Source organism: Microchirus variegatus (genome assembly GCF_963457635.1).
Source record: "Microchirus variegatus genome assembly, chromosome: 6".
Taxonomy (NCBI): Eukaryota; Metazoa; Chordata; class Actinopteri; order Pleuronectiformes; family Soleidae; genus Microchirus; species Microchirus variegatus.
This window is the reverse complement of record NC_139807.1, coordinates 9,960,355-9,981,936: the sequence shown is the minus strand read 5'-3', so window position 1 is coordinate 9,981,936 and position 21,582 is coordinate 9,960,355. Positions and strand designations below refer to the sequence as shown.

Genomic DNA, 21,582 nt, shown 5'->3' with positions numbered 1-21,582 from the left:
CAAACTGGTATTTCAATTATCAGTGCAACTGCCATAATGGGAATAACCAATTATGAATAAACTTCAAAGATAAAATCTATTTTCCAGAAGATGCTTTTAAATACCACTGGCCTGAATGAGGGGGTTCCTTCCTTATGAACTGAAGACATGGCCTTGAATGAAGATTTTTGAAGGACCGACCGTACAACTTTATCTGCAAGAGTGACAAATACACAACCCCCTCCCAACCCAACAAAGCAACTTGTAACCTGTACAGAATTGTGACGAGTTCTAATAAAGAGACTTGTTACCACACTCCCTGGAGTTAACAACTTGTTGCTACGTCAGAGGACAAATTTCGGAGAAGCTATCCTGTGGAGTTAAGAGTCCACTTGAATCCTGTTGGGTACACCTGGATGTTGCCTACTCAAGCCTCTTAGTGCTGGTAACATGGAGCTGTAGAATCTAGGGAGAGACAGATTAGGGTCCCACAACCCACCCTCCCTTAACCCAAAGCATGTATACGAAGCCCAATTTACAATATGTTCCAAATACTCTGTAAAACTCTGATACAGTGGTAGAAATACCAGATACTTTCCTAGATTTCTTTGAACTGCAGAGGACGAACATGACTCCGATCCATAGCACTATATAAATAAGCGGAACGCAACTTGCAGCTAGCAGAGGGGAATCTTGATGATCGGCTTAAGGGGGCCAGGCCTGTGAAAAGAAGAACTCCAAAACAGGTTTTAAATACCCCCCTCCCCTACTATTAAACCATTTTTAAAAATATTTATTATTTTAACATTTATTAATGCAGAGACACTGCTGCAATATGCACCATAGGCATATGAGTCCATGTACAGGATAGTTACACCCACATGTACATTTCATGCATTAACTCACTGCTGGGTTAAGAGGTAGATGTAGCTCATCTGTACCAATAATGCGCTGCTGCTGCCGAGGAGGAGATGCGGCACACACACCCGTCAATCAGTTGCACGGGAGACCATCCACTCGCACACTCGATTGCCGAAACTTCTCTGGGGGAAGACCTATTGAACAACAAGAGACCACTTCGCGCTCCAGATGGGGGACTACTTCTGATCGTGGCGGGTCAAGAAGTCCGATAAGATGTTCCTCCTCCCAGCACAATATCAAGGCATTCACCACAGCAGACACCACCACACTTATGTCAGCGCACAACAGGAGGGGCGACTACGATTTACATGGCTTGCCTGAAAAGAGGAAGAGAGAACGGTGCGAGAAATTGTGTTCCACAGTTTTATATATCAATATTTAAAGATAAAAAAACTAAATGCCCAAGTGTGTTACTGAGATACCGCTACCCAACATACAAACCAACACTTTGCTTAAAACTTTTGATGCTAGAAGACACGCGTGGCCCTGTCACACCCTCTCATCACTGGCTGGCTCACTCAGGAACTGCTGCTGCTTCTGTGTCGATCACTCTCTGCTGCTACACTGCCCTGCGCCTCTGGCTCCCTCTGGTGACCACTCGCCGACTGCTGCTGCTTCCTGAGCTCTTGGACACCATCTGCTCTTCCCACCATGCCCTCTGGTACTGTCCTGCCTGGTTCCACTGTGATCCACCCTCGCCCTGTGGTCCTGTCCTGCCTGGCACCACTGCGGTTCTCCCACGCCCTCTGGTCCTGTCCTGCCTGGTTCCACGCTGGTCCTCCCACGCCCTCTGGTCCCGTACCGCCCGGTTCCACTCTGGTCCTCCCCATGGCCTCGCTCCTCGCTGGTCCTGTGATCTTGCTCTAATAACTAAGTCCATTCATCCCCGTGTTAACTCAGTCCATTTTCCCCCCCGACAAAAAAAAAAGAAAAAAAATCTTCCCTAAGTATAATCTTCTGTCTTCCCTAATGCCATTTTTTCCCAATGCAAATGAATTCTTTAAATCGCTAGAGAACACGCCATTGAAGTGAAAATTGCAGAAAAAAACCTTCCTGATTATTAACAAACTAAATTGCTGTAAAACTGATAGAAAATGGCTTTAAAATAGCCATTAAATCAACCCAGATTTCCTGATGCCATAGGAAAACGCATCCTGGATAGACAAAAAAAACAATAATTTCACTACTTGAAGCGGTCTATTACGTCATTAACGATAACCACGACAACGATAAAAAAAATTGTTGGTCTGAACACAACCGTGCTTATCATTTCCGAATAAAGGGCCGAGCATTGGCCGCCATCTTTTTCTTATTACGTGCTAGCAGAAGAACGAGCTAGGCCACGCATTGTTCAAATAAACCAATAGCTAACGTTTACAGCCTGCTACGTCACTGCTCTCGTCTTTAGCCAACAACCGTTGCTAATTAAATAACTAACCAGATTTAGTTTCATTAAATACAATACGTTCTTGTAATTATCTACATTTGTCTTACTTTTTTCATTGTAAATTTCGACAGCCATACTTTTAATAAGTTGCGTGCCGATGCTGGGATAAATATTTGTCTGCGTCTTTTTTCCGCTAATCTTAATGCTAGCCCAGTAGTGTCGTCGATCGAAATACATATTTACAGTTTCGGTCGTGGCATATTTACGTCAAAAGTTGCGTAGATTGCAGTTATTCTCAGTAACTCGGTATCATAAGATAATACTCAATAACACCGAAAGAGTTTTCTAAACACCATAAATGCCCTCAAGGCAGGGCCTACACCTCAGTTAGTCTTGTCAGTATATGCTAGATTTTAACACCTCACAAATACTACGACATTATGTAGCTATCAAAAACGACACATCGTCGTATAAAAAGATTCGTCTTATATTAAAGGATAAAGTAAACGAAAAGAAAAGTGAAAAGAAACGGTTTGCGCTAACGCGACTCACGACCCGACGATGTGGTGTAGCTGGTGTGTTCTATCGCCGCGTCACTGGCCTTATTTATACAGCTTGGGTGATTCGGTTACGACAACCCAACTCATCCGAGAGAAAAAATAGTACCACTCTCGAAACAATGAAACGCTTATATATATGCTACCCGGGGCTTTATACTTGAGTTCATAACAGTGAGGTTAACGTATGTATATATGTATCAAATATTTGATCATACATAATCAAGATACTATTAAAAATCGCTCTGACACGTGGAATTCTAATCATGTTTGATATGCTCAAATGAGACCTTCTTTATGGTCTTGTCGCGATTGCTGGTTGAATCAATTGTATATGCATTTGAAAATGACACTTTAAATACATACACATCTCAAATCGACACTATTGAGATAGTGTGAAGTCAAAACAGCTGACGTAACAGTACAGGCATCGCGTATTAATCCCTACTTGTGTGTAACGCGGCCCCACAAACCGGATCGAACTGGAAAGTACTGCGTCGGATCTACGTTTCACGTACCGCAGTGACGTATTGTTTGTGATAATAATAATAAACCAGCAAAAGGAACAGTCAAGTAATGTCTTTTCATTTTGATATCTTGTTTTAAACGACGCCTTTCCCACATATGCTATTAGATGTGGTTGTTGACGCCGCTGGTGCTTTCAATATTTTCTCAGTTGATGGTATATGTCATATATCATGGTATATCACGTAGTTATTCAATAATTTCACAAACCTTCATAACGTTTCTGTGAACCGCAATGGCGCATCCAACGCAAACTTAATTCTCAGCGTTGGGTGAATGGCGTATATGATTAAACTAGAAATACCCAGAAACATCTCGTTCCATGTGGTAGGGGAGAGTGGAAATTTACCAGTAGTGTTTGTGTTCACCGGCAGGGGGTGCAGTACAGTTACATGCCGTTTGTCACGTCTTTGAGTGCATGCTGCCCATCCCTTTGTTTTTATTTGCAAAGTTGTTTTTCAACTTTGGTAACTGTGATTTGGACAAGTCTGGGCATGTATTAACATACCTATTGTCATGATAACTTTGCTATTGATTGAATTGATCAGCAGCACCACCCTGGTGCTCCTCAGGGTGAGTTTCAGCTCGTCCCATGATCTCTTTCATGGTGTCTGCTAGGTCTCTAAGAAAGGCATCTTGTTTCATGTGTTAATTCATGATGCCTTGACCTCTACATAATGATCAATACTCTGGTGTGAATCAAGGAGGGGACTGTGTTTAATTTACACTGAATGACCCATTAAATTGTTATTTTTACTGACTGAAAGTTTGTTGAAATACAGTATCAGTCCTCACAAGGGATAGTAGACACAGGAGAAACAGAATGATTAGATTAGATTATTGCACGCCCTAAATGTAATAATGAAGGCCTCAGTTGAACGATCACAGGAAACCCTTTGTAAATCAATGGGTAAACACAAGGCAGTTCAATTGCATACGTGCATTTTCTCTTTTAATGGTTTAAACCAGGGCTATTCAACTAACATTTCCGGAGGGCCAGCTTTTCGGAAGGCTCTCCAGCCAGTGGGCCGGTAAAAACCCCTACTATTTTGTGTTGCATGTACAGTAAACGGATACAAATAGATACAAAATGTTATATATAAGCTCTTACAAAATTAGAGGTAATAATATAAACAACATTAAGGTGCGATGGCCACAATAGGCTATTTTTGCAGAAATTTAAGTAACAGTACCAATATTATTCAGGTACAACTGCTACAGTTGGCTCATAGTGCAAGATATTCTAGTACATGCGTAGGCTGCCTATACAATTACAGCTGTACTAGTATTTGCCAAAAGGGGACGCAAAGTGTCACAAAGTGCCAGAAATAGGTGAAGCCACGGTTTTATTGGCTATTTAATAATGCATTAATTATTTATGGATTAATGGGCCATGGGCCGGTCCAAATTGCTTGAAGGGCCGGTTCTGGCCCCCAGGCCTTAAGTTGAATAGCCTTGGTTTAAACTAAATGAAATATATTTACAAACATACATACATTTACATGAAGCTGAAGAATGAGGTGTAACAAACACGTGAGCAAATTCAAATCGACGACAGGTTATACCAGTGGGTTAAATTAACTCCACTATAGATTCTGTCCAGAGGGCTTGGTTCGATTGCCTCCTGTGTGAGGACATAGGCCCCGCTTTTTTAGCTGGTTCAGTGAGCATGCAGCTGTTAAATCAGGCATCATGCAAAATCAAACCACCCTTCAGTCAGTCATACAAGCCTGCTCATGAGCCACAATGCCATTATTCTGTAGCCAGACACTGAGGGAGACAAACGTGTTCATGGTAGACATACAAACAATCCAACAAGTGGAGTCTTTGCTAAAATGCTTGGAGATTTCTATTTAATTGAGACCTTAAGAGACAGGAACTAGCTTATAACACTAACTTTGTGTGATCAGAATGACAGATTATTGCCAGGTCTGAAGTGATGGACTTTACAGCTCACATCTACAGATAAGTGGTAGCGTTGCAGAGAAACATATTGTTCGAAAAAGCTGAGCACCAACACGGACCACGATCACTGCTTCCTGTACGCCAACCAATACGGCATTCCCAGCATACCATCAGGAACGAGACAGGTGATGGAGATGTTTTTTAAGCCTGTTCACAGCCCTTCTACCGCGGAAGAGATCAAGCCAAGGAGGCACCATCACCATCACCAGTATCACCACGACTCACAGTCACACAGGTCGGATGGGTCATCCCAGTTTGCTAGGTTTGTATTCATTTATATTCTGAAATTTGCAATGAGAAGAGATTGTGCGTTAAGGTATGGGGGTGTTTTTAATAATAGTAATACATAAAACAGCCCCATACATTAATTTATAATGTTTTATATCATCATCTTGAATAATGTTTAATAATCAAATATGCAGGTGCTGGCAGTTGCTATAAATTCAAACATAAGCACAATTCATGTTTATATGGTTTAATGTACACTTATGGTTACTCAATTGAAGTTTTCCTCTGCCACTTTGCCACTTTCCTCATGTTCATTGTATTTGCTGTAGGTACATGCAGTTTGATGACACAGACAAAAATACAAATGAAAGCCATGAGCACTCCCACCACCATCATCATGGTCACCATCTCCATGACAGCCCTCACCACGAGGCTCACCCTCGTCATCACTCACACCAACTTGCCCACAGTGAAGAGGATGAGATACATTACAACCCCCACACCCCAGTAACCCTCTCTCGGACCTCATCCTCTTCCCTTTCGTCATCTTCTTCCTCCACCTCCTCTTCTTCTTGGTACACAGAGGCAAGCGCAAATAATCCCTTCTCTGTGCGCCATGCTGCGCGGCCACAGCATTCCCTATCTTGCTCCAACATCTTAGATGTCCGCAAAGGTTTTCAGGAAGATGACAGCAGCGAGCCCCTTGTCTTTGCCTCCATTAAACATGGCACAAAGGGCAGTGTTTCTCATGAGATTCATGGACGCTCTCTACAAGGGCATGTTTTTCCTTCTCTTGACCGAGGTCACAGCAGAAGTGAAGAAGGCCCTCTGAATGAAAAAGAGGGTGATCTTGGGGGAGAATACTCCAGGTCGTCACAGTTGAACGGGCCGCTGTACAAGACAGCTAGTCTAAACCGAAGTCTGGCTTTTAGTGAGGAGGACATTCTGCTCGGGGTCTCCAGAGGCCCCAAAAAAGCTGTGTCGTCCAGTCAGCTACCCAGCAAAGGGATCCTCAAGAACAGGGAACCTCCTACACACGACATTCGCAAGGCAAAGTCGATGGAGGTGCTGTCGCCAAGAGTTTCCAAAACACAAGATCTGAGAGGACAGAAAGATAAAGGGGTCGCTCAAGCTGAGATAGAGCAAGCCAGGTCCAATTTTGTGCAAGGAAAGTTGCAGTTCTCTGCCTTTCTAGATGAGATAACAAAACAGGTTATAAGTCCGTCAAACCTCACCATATTGGGTGTGAACAAAAGCAAATCAGCAAGGAAGTCGCTTGCTCCAGTCCTTCAGACAGATAGTCCAATCAAACCTCAACTCCCACCAAAGAAGCACAGAGAGAGCTCAGAAGATGAGAGGGAGCAGCATCCAAAACATCACAACAGACAGGAAAAAGTGGCTTGCACTGGCAGTCAGAATCACTTAGACTTCTCCAGTCCTGATAAACTAATCTCTTATTCACCCAGAATCCATCATGGTAGTCCCCCACCTCATACCCTGCCTTATTCCACCAGCCATAACTCTCACCATGGAAGCAGGCATAAAAACAGGAAGCCATCGCCCAGTGGAGGTTCTGTGCAAAGAGACAGGTTTGGTAGATCTGGATCTCACTTTACTGATGGCACCAGCAACAGCCCCGAGCTCAGCCAACCCGAACAACGCCATCACCACTACCACCACCACCAGCAGCAGCAGCATCCCACTGCCTCCCACCTTCCACACACTCAACATTTTCACCAGACCCCACCTCAGCATGTGTACCCAGACTCTGGACACCAAAGACCTGCCAGTGCCTCATCATCCTCAGCCCAGTGTGCAGGAGCAGGCCTTGGGTCTGAGTCTTCGTCTAGCAAATCTGATTCATCCAGGGCCAGAGACACAGGCTCCACAGCCACCAGTCACAGTTCAGAGAAGAACAGCAGACACCACTCACACATTGGCATGGGGCACTTGAAACAATCCGGGGTGAGTTTGCGTTAAACGTTTTTTAATTATTTTGTGAAGAGACATACGTGAATATAGGTCAGATCATAGACCAGTTCAGAGCATATAGCTTATTATTCTGCCAGGGTCGCGGGGGCCAATCCCAGCTGACATAGGGTGAAAGGTGTGGTACACCCTTTGTTCAAACCACCCTTAAGGGCAAAACATGTCAAAAGAGTTATAACAGAATTATTTATTATCCAACAGTTATTTAATCAATCCAGTCATTTCTATGCATTTGTGGGAAATACATATAGCACCATTTATGATAATTTAAAACACAGAATTCATTGCTTCTTAAAAGTCAGTTGCCACTCTACCTGCCCATGTTATTACATTACATTCACATTATACCACTATACTATTTTGTGGTCTATGGATAGTTTTGCTGTCTTGGAAAAAGAAATCATGAAAGAAAGATGAGTCAGAAGTGAAGGATCAGTGTAGAAAGAACAGGACGAGCATTATAAATGGAGAGAGCTGCTCTTCTCTTGCAGAGGCAGTTCAGCTGAGTCACAGTCTGTGTGGGCTGTGTCAAACTGCGCATTGCAAGCTGAGTCATTCATCAGCAATGCAGCAGAGAATAGTTCTGTGCTTGCAGGGGGGTTGATTCTATCTGAAAGTACCTGAGTTATTAGTTTTAATGGTTTCATTTTGTTTGCATTCAAAGTGCTGCTTGCTCAGAGCTATGGTTTGAACATGTGAACTGAGAGGGAAAAAGTGGAGGTGAATCAGTTAAATAAGAGCTGTGAAATGTGTCGCATGTTGAGCTTAGGTAACTATGTGGCTTGTGTACAAATAAACACTAAACATTATATAACATGGCCTTTTTCCAATGCTGTGGCTGTAGAGAGAGATGTCTGCTCATTTTGTCCTGGTCACGTACACACACACACACACACACACACATACACACACACACACACACACACGCTGGCTACAGTTTCCATTCACAGAATGAATTGATTCTGGTAAGTTCCATTTCCAGGCTAGTCAATAGTTTATAAAAATCCATCATGTCCTCATTAATAGAGTACTCCCCCTCCCCCCTCATTGTGTGTGTATTTGCTTTTTACACATTTTAAGCTGGACCAGAGCCATCTCTCACAAGAACAAAACTATTGTTGTCCTACTATAAATGATGAGATAAATGTGGATATATTTCAGTGTGCTGGAATACTTCTTATAGTCTGTGTCAAAGCCAGATCTTGTATATTAATATGAATGTTATTCACTTTTCTTTTTCCACCCCAGGACACACTGTGTGAGGCCAGTCATCTCCAGTATGTATCATTTATGCTTTCTGTCTGTTTTCACATATACTGTCAGCTTTTCAGTTACTTTCTTGCTCTGGATCCAGTAAGGCTCCAACTCCCTCCCTCCCTCCTCTGCGTTTAGGGTGTTGCAGGAAGAGAATGCAGATCTTCAGCAGAACCTGCTGCAGACAGTGGTTTGCATTGAGAGCCTAGAAGCGGAGTTGCAGAGAACCAGGGACGAGCTCAGTCACGTCAAGGAGAAATATAAAAGGTCTGGAACAATGAACAGAACAACATTCAACCCGTGTGATTGATTAACACAGATTATACCCTGCAGTGTGTGTGCATAAATAAACACGGAACATTACATTGGAAAACATTTCCATGCATAGAGTGAGGCAGGATCTTTATGTGAGAGCTGTGGTGTCACGTATGAGGACACCAGAGCCACTGCTAATCAATAAAACTCAATATATGGCTTTACATAACAGTTTCTATAGATCAACTGACGATATGGAACGTACTGCATGGACAACACAGGCCACACACACGTGCCATTCTCTGCGTGTTTAGGTTAGGCAGTGATGTATTTTCCTCAGGCAACAGAGACTGGACAGACTGTCCTTTCAGTTCACACTCACCGCTGAGGTCCTGTCAGGCCTGTTTTACATACCACACTTTCTGCAACAGACTGGAGCAACTGCAGCAGTGAATGTCTTTTCACACTGGGCTGCAGTTTGGTGTCAGTTGTTGCACAAGCACCATTTGTGGTCACCGCTTGTCCTGGAGAAAACAGCTGCCTCTTTCCCTTTATCCCCATCTGACTCACATCCCTATCTGACAGTAACCTAGAGGCGTGAGAGAAGTGTTATTTCATTAAAATAAAAATAAATTTTTTGCTTGTTACAGTCTTCTGGAGACGCACAGTGGAACCAAGCAGGCCAATGACCTGCTGGGTGAACACCTTCACATAGCGGTGAGAAAACTAGCGTATGGAGCTTATATCATACATGGAATCCTATATTTGACCTTCTGCCACCTTCTCTCTCTCTCTCTGTGTGTGTGTGTAGTCAGAGAGTCTGAACAGTGAGAGGAAGTTCCTGTTAAATCGTGTGTCCCAGCTGAGTTCAGAGTTGGAGGCCGCTCACAGGACCATCTCTGCCCTGGAGAACATCAATGTGAGCACACTGCCATCTAATGGACACTTATGCACACTTCCACATACAGCACATTGAACATGCAGGGGCCTCAGGTCAGACACTGTGCCACTCAATTTCTACCGCTTTGTCCTCAGCTGACATAGGGTGAAAAGTGGTCGCCAGTCCTTCACAGGGACACATAGAGACAAACAAGCATCCACACTCTCACTCCCAACCACAGTGAATGTATAGTGTTCAATTTGCCGAATACCCAAATCTGCATGTTTTTGGACTGTGGGAGGAAACTGGAGAAGCTGGAGAACACATACACAGGGAGAACATCAACTCCATGCTCATAGCCGTATGAGTGTGTGTTTGTTGTCAGATTTATCTCTGTACTGGAACTGCATGGAACACATGTACTGTACACCTAGATTCAGATTGGTAAAGCAAATTAAATACAACATGTTTTCTAGAATCTAACTACTTTAACTAAAATGTAATCTACTTGACATGTTTTTAGTTTGTACTGCATGTACTCCACAGTATCAACTCACCATGGATTTTCTGAGCCAGCAAACAGTATCTCTTGTACTGCAAATGTCACACTAACCTGAAGTACCAGGTTAGTGTGACATTTGTTGGATGTTCAGTATGTCGAATAACTATTTCACAAGCACTGAATTTGGAGGAAATGTCTGCGTTTGGTGTCTCAACCTCAGGTGCCGTGCTTGATAAAGGGTTTATTAGAGAAGCACTTTTCCTCAGCGGAGTCCATGCAGAAGTTTGTGAAAGCCTCTGCTCCAATCAGCTGTTCTGCCACCTCTCCACAAGGAGACGGCCGATCCCAAGCGACAAAAGTGGATGGAGAGTCACATGATCGGCTGACAAACCCAGAGACAGGTCCTCAGAGAGTCACTGCTTTCATGCCATTTAAACACGGGGAGCCAAAAACAACAGCTGAGGCCAGTCTCTTAAATCAGCATGAGTCCACCCACAGCCAACCTGACATCACTTCTGCCCTGTATAAGAAAATGGCTGCTGTTTATGCAGCGGGACCACAACCTCTTTATCCCCAAAGTCAGCAGCAGCAGCAGCAGCAGCCTCATGTGGGCACTTACCAATGTGACACCCCTCTAAACCTTCAGCCAGCCAATGTGGGCGGTGAATGGTGGGGCGGAGAGGGAGGAGTCAAGGTAACACTTTTAGAGCATGACATTGTAGACGTGACCTCCATGTCGGCCCAGCAGATCTTGAATGATTTCATGGAGCAGCTGCAGGTCCATAAGGACGTGGGTGGGGGAACAGAGCCACATGTCAAGCACGAGTGGGTGGGAGGAGCGGAACAAACAGGCAAAATGGCAGATTGATAAATTCAGCCAACAACGTGGCTGAAGGATTATATATTCCTTATTTATATTAATTAAGAAAAAAAAAAATACAACTAAAATAGTGTGGATGTGAAGGTTGTATTATTATATTGACTTGTTCCAGCTTTTAAAGGATAAACTAAATCTAAAGAAAAGATGCAACAAGCCCATTTTTTTGGTAACACTTTAACACTTTGGAAATATAGTTTAATTTCAGTCAGGCATTCAAGAACAGTTCTCTCTAAAATTGTCATTCTCTCCCATATTTACAGAGAGCATGTTAATCATGTTAGATCAGGGGTCTCAAACTGGTGCCCCAGGGCCACATGCAGCCCCCCAATCGATTACACGCGGCCCCCCACTTAATATCATGTTATAATGAAAACATGGCCCACTACCGCACCGTCTTTTAAACACAGTGTGTAGCTGAGGCACAGCTTCCAGCGAGGTGAGAATATAATAATAACACGTTTGCTAGCAATGTTATTTATAAGAGTAATAATAAGACATTTGGTCATAATTATCCCATTATTAAATGTGTCATATACAACATTCAATTACATATATAAATACACTTGTTAGGGCCCGAGCCACGAATGGCAGTGGCCGAAATGGCTCCTGGTACGAATTTTAATTATAGTTGTCCACACTATTATTAATGTAATTTAAAATAAATGTCTGTTTTTTTTCTTCCCACTTTTTGTTCTCTAGGCCGGCCCCCTCTTGACCAAAATAGATGCGCATTGGCCCCCAGGTCATTTGAGTTTGAGACCCCTGTGTTAGTTATTACCTATGACATACACACAATAATAGCGGGAATTGGGTTTCTGTCTTTCATAATATTTAATATTTAATGCAATATTCTGTGTTTAATGATTATGTTTCAAAGAGAATTTAAGGATATGGGGTACAGTACTGAGGTCATTAGCTGCAGTTGATCGTAGACATATTGGTACATATGATAAATATGATTATGTTAACTCCTGTTGTCATGGTAGATTTTAGAGTTTATGTATCAATAAATTCAATATTATTAACACTAATACCAGCTAGACTCAAGTATAGAACTATGTTGATAAACTCACTCACTCACACTACATATAAATCAGTGTGAAATTATCTAATAATATATATTTTCTTCTTTGTAATTGTTAGCTTTTAATGAATGTAATAACTTTTGAACTTCACAAAGCAGATTGGTAAAATATTTTCAGTACAGACCAAACCAAAATTGTCTTGAATAGTTAAAATCTTTAAATTATTTAGTGGCTTGCATTGAATATAATTTTAAATTGTTGTGAAATTACTACATTTGCTGTGTAAATATAATTTAGTTACCCCGTGTATGTGTATATAATAGATAACATTTTGAAACAGTAGTACTGTAGTTCAGGGTTAAAGGTTAACTTCAGAAGGCAGAACACAAATGTACTTTTCAGATTCAGTGTTGAATTTCTGTAAATTCCATGTGATATGTAGATGAACTAATGTTTAACAGCAGCGTATTAATATTATTTCAATGTGTAAGGCCCCCATCTCTCATCAGTGTGAATCCTCGTAGTCTTCCTCGATTGAATTTGTAACTGTGTCATTGCAACTGTTCCACCAATAAAAACACGATAATGAATTAATGCCATGCCTTAGATTGCTGACTTATTTTCACTGTTTTTATTGTTATTGTTTTTTTTTGTCCAGTTCACCACAATGTAACCATTCTCAACATAACTTAGGGCTTAAATGTGTCTCCAAAATCAGTTGCATTAGAATATCTGCAATTAAAGCTGTAGTGTGTAACTTTAAAATACAAGTCCTTCCGCAGTTTGACAGGATAAATAGTATTGTCCCCACCCGCCACTGTGCTGTTGGTATATACACTTAGGCCCCGTCCCAATACTTCCCTTACCCTACATTTTTGCCCTAACCTCAAATGTTGCGTGTTCACGTGTAGGGAGGAGAAAGGGGAAGTGCAATCTGGCTTCAACCTTGCTGTAACTCTCACTCAAGCCGTCATGAGTAATTATAATAATCCTATTGATCCGGCCCCACCAACCTCCCTCCCACCCTCTTTATACATAATCCCATGACAGCAGAACTCTCCCTCACATTGTCATACTTTACTTTACTTTAATCAGTGTCCCTGAGATCATGTTGGGGACACTCATGTTCTTTAAGACGATAATCAGTTCATATGACAACACAAAAATTTGTATTGAATTGTGTTTAGTGCAGATAGTTTATATGTGATATTACGAAAACCTCTGTTAACAGTCATAACACTGTATTTTCTGTTGGTGTGAGGCATTGATGGCGCTGCAGGCTATGCTGGTTTCAGGTCAGTCCACTTGTCATAATAGTCCCTCAGGCCTCTCATAGGTTACTGCATGTCCATCAGAATAAGTTTGCTGATCAGACAATGGCCTGCTTTCCCATTGGCCCCTGTACTTTAATAGGATCCCAAGGACTCGGTTGGGGGATTAGAGCTCCAAACTCTCAACTTTGGTCAGTCTCAGTGTCCTGCAACCATGGGTGCAGCGGTTTAGGGGGGTGCCGCGCACGCACAGTCCCGGAGGGGTACCAACAACAGACGCCACGACTCGAGGTCAGAATCGTTGGTTTCAGCTTGAAGAGGGGGGCGACAGCAGAGCGACCTTTCAACTTTGGGGGGGAACTTGTAATCTCGTGTAAACGGAATATCTCTTGCTCCATAGTTCCTTTCGATAAATTCATTTTCTCACATTTTCCCAAGGTCCTACTCGACTGAATTGGATCATAAACAATCGTTTGGGGACATTTTTTGCATTCAGGTGAAAGCTCTTGGATTATCCTCGAAGGTCAACTGCGCCGTTTATCGTCTGAGGGATCTTGCCTACTTATCCTCTCCACTTGGAACAACTTAGATGAGCTCAACCTGCTAATAACTGATCAAACAAGTGCAAAGCCTGCACTGACAACTGCATGTCTGCTCTTTTTTTTACTTGCAGTTTGCCATCTTTGAAATGAGTCCGTTTTTGATCCGAATTCACTGAACTTGGTCCTCTTCTCCCCCCGTTCTCCTTCTCTTACTCGTTTCTCCTGTCTTCGTTTGGATTGGTGCGTAGTAGCGAGCCCTTGAAGATGCTGCTGAAAATGAAGTTCACCCAGCAGAGGCGGGTGCGTCTGGCCCAGGGACTGTGGCTGCTGTCATGGCTGGCAGTGATGTGCGGGGCCTTTATCTTCTGTCTGGGGGTTTTCCTGAAGATAGAGCTGCTCCGTAGGGATGAGGTAGAGAAGAGGACACACACACACACACACGCACACACACACACCCTAACCTAAACCCAGTTCTAACCCTAAGTCTTAAAGGTGCCATATGTAAGAATGTGGCCAAAAACAGTTACTACATTCAAATTCAAAATACAGAGGTATTTTAGGTTTCGTTCTCTGACATAACTGGCAACCTGTGGTTGCTCAGCAGCTGAGACTCTACTGACTGCAATTATTGGTAGACGGCGGTAGGTGGCACCACATTCCAAAACATGATTTCAAAACATAGACATGATTTGCAGTCTGCAAAATATTTTTTTTAATGCAAATATTTTGGCTGTACTGTTGTTGTTGGTGAGTTCAGTTTGTTATATGAACATTATTCCTGAGTCTCTGTGACATATTAGGAGGATTTTATGGCCAGTTAAAGTTATCTTTTTTGGATCTCGTAAAGATATAAATACAAATACACACACAGAGGTTTGTGCAGCTATTCTTCTTAGGACGCTTAGGACTTCCATTCATTTGGGCAGCTTAAACAAAGCGTTATCCCTAATCTTATGCATGACCTTACCCTTAACACAATTCATCATCTCAGCTCTAAACTGCCTCATGAGGACCTCATGTTTATGCCATTTGCTTATAAAACAGCACACACACACACACACACACACACACGCACACGCACACACACACGCACACGCACACGCACACGCGCACACGCACACGCACACATACACATACACATACACATACACATACACACACACACACACACACACACACACACATACACATACACATACACATACACATACACATGTGGAGTTATGTATGAATGTGTGTACATACTTTTAATGATGACTTGAAAAGCACTATGTAATTGGAACTGTTTACTAATTTAGTCCATTTAATAATGCAACATCACCTTTTAGATATGGGATGAAAAGCCAAGTGGTGCCGCCACTAAACACTGCGATGATTTTTGTCGAGGTTACACAAATATGAGCGTCTATGAGCTAAAGCTTTTGTCCTTTGCTCCTGGTTGTTTACTGAGCAAAAGGAGCTTAAATATACAAATACAAACAAGCACACCAGTGCATGTTAAACCAGGTGGATTATGTAGCATGTCAAAACATGTTCTCTTTTCAAAATTGGTTTAATCCCAAGTCAGTGTTTATTATGAGAATGGCAGAACAAGGTCATACCACTGTCTCTGATTGACCTGAATAGGTTGAAAGCATTGATATCCATTTGGCTGCTCGAGAAAGCCTTTCTTCAGCTATGTATCGATCTTTGATGAGAGAATGAGATTTTTAATTATCCTTCCTGTTTAGCCAAGGACTAATTGACACTGGCACTGAGAGGAAGTGAATGACTGTAATACAAGAAGTAACTCTTGCATTGTGGCCAGCGTGATGATGTCAGGAAGCTCAAGAAGCTTTTCAGAATGATTTAAAAGAGCTGTTACTCCATTTTACTTCTTATTCAGAAACATATTTGCATTCAGGCGCGCATATAGCACTGTACTTCATGTACACATCATTTATAAAATAGATTATTCTTCACAGAGCTTCGGAAAGTAATGTGTGTACGTGAAAATGCGGCTGCGCGGATGTGAAATTAATTAGAGGAATTCAACAGTTCCAGGTCAAGATTTTAATAATGGACCTTACACAACTGGCAGCTTCCTGCAAACTCAGCCAGGAATCTATTACATCCATAAATTACTTTTTTTGTAACCAGGGCAAATAATTAAATGTGTCATCATATTACTCTTGAAGCCTTTGTATCCGGCGTATCAGCAGATAACAGAATCTTTTGGTGGCCTGTCATATATATATTTTTTACAACAGATAAGTGAAAGCAGAATTATTACCTAGTGAAAGTGAGCAGAGGAAAGTGTGACCTGCAGTGGGCCGCTGCCCTGGTGACAATTTTATCTTTGACTTCCTTACTTGAGGTGATGGAAAACACAGAGATCCACGTGGTGCCCAACATCCTAATGATGGTGGGTCTGGCCTCCATCGGCACCAACTGGGCTGCGACTCGTGTGTGTCAGGACTCCCTGGATGCCAGCCGCTTCCCCCGTTGGAAGGTTCTCCTGTTGGCCTGGTTTGCTGTCGCTGCAATGCTCTGTTGTCTGCTCGTCTCCGTGGTGGTGCTCAGCTATGCCCTGCAGGGACGCCTGGAGGAGTCACTGAAGGTGGGTCTTTACAGAGAAAGGCCCTATGGTTAAAAAGATATTCTCCATATCAGGACAAGCGTGTTCTTGTCTGGAGGCAAAACACAACTTGCTCCCTCTTTGCTGAGATGGCAGCTGGGTTTTGGGCTAGGAAGAAGACAGAAATTCCATATCCTGCAAATCGAAGAATGGTTGCAGATATTAAATAAAAAGAAAAGCAAGTACTCTAACACAGCAAATTACATTATGGATTTATCAGTCTTTAAAAAACTGTTATCCCTCAAACACGAGGGAAAGGGTGTCTTCTGTTTACACATAGGAACGAAAAGTTACTTCATACCAACGCAGGTGAAATTACAGTAGAAAATCCTATAAAATCTGATTTAAAAAACATTGTCCCATTGTCTTTCTATTCACTTTTCTGTCCTCGCCTTCAGATTGGCCTCAGGAATGGTATTCGTTTCTACAAGGACACAGATGTACCAGGCCGCTGTTTCCAGAAGGAGACCATCGATCATCTGCAGATGGAGTTTCGCTGTTGTGGAAACAACAATTTCAGGGACTGGTTTGAGGTTCAGTGGGTCAGCGGCAGATACCTGGACTTCACCTCTAAAGATGTGAAAGAGTGAGTGAATGCTCAATGCAGCAATGAGTAAATCATGAGACGCAGGGAGGGTGGAAGGATGAACTAGAGATAAAAGGAAAGAAGAATAGAATTAAATAAGGTGGAAATGGAAGTTCAAGTGAAGGAGGGATAAAAAAGACATCACATCCAGAAACAAGGATGGAGGGAGGCTGATAGGAAAATAAAGATGCGACGGCAGAGGAGGAGTGGATTAAATATAGACCTGGCCTTTAGTTTTTGAAACAAAGGGCAGAGATGGGTGGAACGTTTGGTTTGTGAAGCGAGCAGAGACAGATTAAACACGTGAAAAGGAATGAGTAAGCAGAAAGGATACAACATGACGACACTTACTCAGAGACACTGCCCGCTCCTCACTAATGTTAAGTGTTTATTGAGCTAAGTTGACATTTACGATGCCTGCTTAGACTTATATCTCTCTGTGTCTTAATTTACTCTCCCGTCCTGCTCTCCGTCTCCAGTCGTATCCGGAGTAATGTGGACGGACGTTACCTGCTGGACGGCGTTCCTTTCAGCTGCTGTAACCCTGCCTCCCCTCGGCCCTGCCTGCAGAAACACCTGACAGACAACAGTGCCCACTTCAACTATGACTTCCAGTCAGAGGAGCTCAACCTGTACAGCCAGGGCTGTAGGCAGGCACTGACCGACTATTACATGGGCCTAATGAATTCAACCGGTCCTGGGGTGCTGTCAGTCATCTTAATACAGGTGGGTCACATGAACAATAGAGTATTACATATTATTAAAGTCACAGCACAGGATTTTTATGTTTAACGAAGTATTTGCTGTAATCTCTGCTCCGTTACAGCTTTTAAGGATTCATTGGTTAGACTATGTCTCTGAGAAATGAATCCTGAATGAATGTTTTTTTAATTTGATTTTGTCCACAGTATATAACAATGTACAGTAAACAGATCCCTTGACAACATCATTTCAATTAAGGGGTCCCTGCTCTCTCTCTCTCACACACACACTCACACACACACACACACACACACACACAGACACACACAGAGCCAAGATGACCAACAAACGACTGACACACATTGATTTCTGTCTTAATCAAACACGCATTCTTAGGTTGCCAAGTATCGATAGCTTACTCGGCTTACATAACAAACACAACCTCAGGCTGGTTGTTATTGAATGCAGTTTGTATTTTATGGACACCAAAGTAAGTGCAGAACACTGACTCAGAAGCATTTCAATGTTTTAAGGTTATTTATTGAGCATACTTTAAAAAAATTAATAAAAAATAGTCGGCAGAGGGTGGGCTGGTGGAGGCTGAGCCCAGGCAGGTGAGGCAGGACAGGCAGTTATTGGAGGAATCAGCAAACCAAACCAGGTAAACAGACGCCGAGTTAGCTGGAACAAACAAGATCAAACATAATTCAATTCGATTCGATTAAAAAGTGACATCCTCTGTCCTGAGACCCTCACATCGAGTGAGGAAAAACTCCTTTTCACAGGGACACAAGCATGAAAAGGGAGTGAAAGATGTCAATTCTTTAATTGAAATGCCTTTGATTTTTGCTTCTATGATGTTACAATTATACTAATTATATAATTAATATTGTAATATTATATTATTAATCCATTATTACATGGCAAAATAAGACAAATATGTACCCTAACCTTTACTGTATATATTTAGAATTCTTAATATGATATGATGTGATAAAATAACCTAAAAAATTACCAATATTTCCCTTCATTATATGATTTTAAAAAGAGCTGACAGGTCTTTCAGATGGAGTTTTCAGAGCCTCTTTGTTCCTTCTGTGTAGATGTCAGTGCTCCTGAGCCTGCGTTACCTGCAGACTGCAGTGGAAGGAGCCATGGCACTGGAGAACCCAGAGGGCGACAGTGAGGGTTATCTCCTGCAGAAGGGAGTGAAAGAAACCTTGGAGGACGTCAAAGCCAACGTCCTCACCATGCTGAAGTTCACGCAGGTCGACCCCACTAACGGCGAGGAGTCCCCAGAGGCAGCAGATGCTGAGAAAGCTGCCTCCTCCACTCCTGCAAGCTAGAAGGAGAAAAAAAACAAAAATCACAGATGAGATGTTGGAGGAAAGGATGCGGAGACGGGGGGAACGTGGGGGTGGGGTGCGATGTGATGGTTCTTGGTTATGTGAGTTGGCTGGTGGCAGGTAGAGCACCTGTTTGGCTTTGACATGTTTTGTTATATACTCCACTGATGCAGCAGCTGCAGCTCCCTCACACACACACACACACACACACAGGGCCAAAACAAGGCATCACACGGGGGTGTTCCTGCACAGACACCAAAACAAACATCTCCTCTGTGCAGGAGCTCATGAATGAGTAAACATCAGAGAATCTGCTCAGGAGATGTGTAGTGACTTTTTATTGTAACTAGAAAAGAGTACATTCAGTTCATATGGATGTAGCGTGTAAGCACATTTTAAATATTATGACTCAAATTTGTGCACTGTATTATATGTATACATGAGTTTGTACTAAAGTGCAACAACGTGCTTAGGAATTTAAAAATGCACCTGAATTACACATTAAAGGTAGATGTTTTTAACTGCTTTGAAGTGTCGGCCTCCTTTTGTAATATTAGAGAAGGCTCTGGGTTATCGGCATTAAGCAAGGAGAGTGGGATTAAGTGTGTGTTTGTGTGCATGTGAGTGTGGTGTCCCATATGAAGCTATCATCTTGTCTATTCTGGCAGCTAGCTCTGAAACAATCTGATAATCTCTGTAAAGTTAATCCCAGAACTGCTGCACAAGCGGTATGAGCGCACACAGACAGCGCACAGGAACACACACAGACACACACTTTCTGAGACACACACGACATACTGATACAACACACAATGAATCCAAACTGTTTTTAGTGTGTTTTCATCCAAAAAGAACACATCATAGTGATGTGTCCTAAAGCTACAGGCATGTGTGTGTCTCTCTCTCTATTCTTATCAAATAAACCTCTACAACAGAATTAGTGAATGTTTTATTTTATTCATAGCAAGAGACAAAATATCTCCAATTATGCAACACGAGCACAGGTCGATGCAGTGAGGATGAGAGTTTTGATTGAAAAGGGAGATAAATATTTTCTATTCAGTAAAATGTTTCTTGAATAAATACAAAAAAAATCCCCTAAACCAATAACTTCAAAATCCAGGTGTCAAAGTCCCTGACCTGCCGCAAATGATTTTTTTTTTACATTTAAGAGAAAATAGTAAAGCCAAGAAATGTTCAAAGTAAAATCAAAGTAAAAGACATTTAAGATTGAGATCTTTCAAACAACTTTCAAATATATACATACATTCTAATAAAACATTAACCAGTCTCAGTATTTCAAAGAGCATTGGTAAAAAAATTCAAAAAATGGTGCAGTACATAAATCAAACCTGTTTACCTGGTTGCACTTCCCGAAATGATTAAGCGATGGAAATATAATATATAATATAATATACATATCATTTATTTTAAACTGCTTTATTAATCAAATGTGAATTCAACACAACTGTTAATACTAGGGGTTTATGCAAATAGAGTATACAGAAGAATATACAGGAATAAATATAATATAAATATAGAAAATAAAATGTTATATCAGTCTATAGAAATGTAACCAGAGTATTATCTGTTAGTAATGAAAATGCTGACGAAACCCCATACCGAGCAAATAGGAGTTTGACTTTCAACCAGCAGAGGTCGCCACTGCACAGTGTTTGGATGAGTGGCCCGTGGGTTGACATGGATACGGTGGCCCGCTGACAATTTGTATGAGTTTCATAAACATGAGAGCAAATGTCCTCTTATCTGTATATTTCTACTTAAAACGTGATTTTATCATTCTGCATTTGTGGATTTTTACGTAAATGTAGTTGTAATTATTGTTCCCCCATGGTGACTCTTGCCCATGTTTTACTGGTTTATTTATTTTTTATCGCTGTATTTAATTTTTTTGTATAGACGTGGGATTTTATATTTCAGTTTTTATCATTAATATTATTGTTGTTGATGATGTAATTGTTGTATTAAGTGGGTGGGCCTCTTGCCGTGTGTCGTGAGAGGAAGAGGAAAAAACGCAACATTTTGAAAATTCCGGTGCGGTTTTGCAACGGAACAGAATCACTGAGAGGAAGGGGGAGGAGGAAGGGAGGGAGGGCCGCACAAATGTCAAACTGCTCCACTTGACGCGAGATGGATCCTCTCTCTGTGAT

General features: G+C 42.0%; 1 protein-coding gene across 1 annotated transcript; it reads left to right on the top strand.

The window, feature by feature from the left end:
* Positions 1–14,424: 14,424 nt before the first annotated feature.
* Positions 14,425–19,411, top strand: rom1b (retinal outer segment membrane protein 1b; the record flags this gene model as incomplete). Its single annotated transcript, XM_083891772.1, has 5 exons — positions 14,425–14,571; positions 16,517–16,759; positions 17,176–17,363; positions 17,843–18,089; positions 19,169–19,411. The coding sequence occupies 5 exons, from the start codon at positions 14,425–14,427 to the stop codon at positions 19,409–19,411; spliced, it is 1,068 nt and encodes a 355-aa protein (XP_083747898.1).
* Between the last annotated feature and the right edge of the window lie 2,171 nt (positions 19,412–21,582).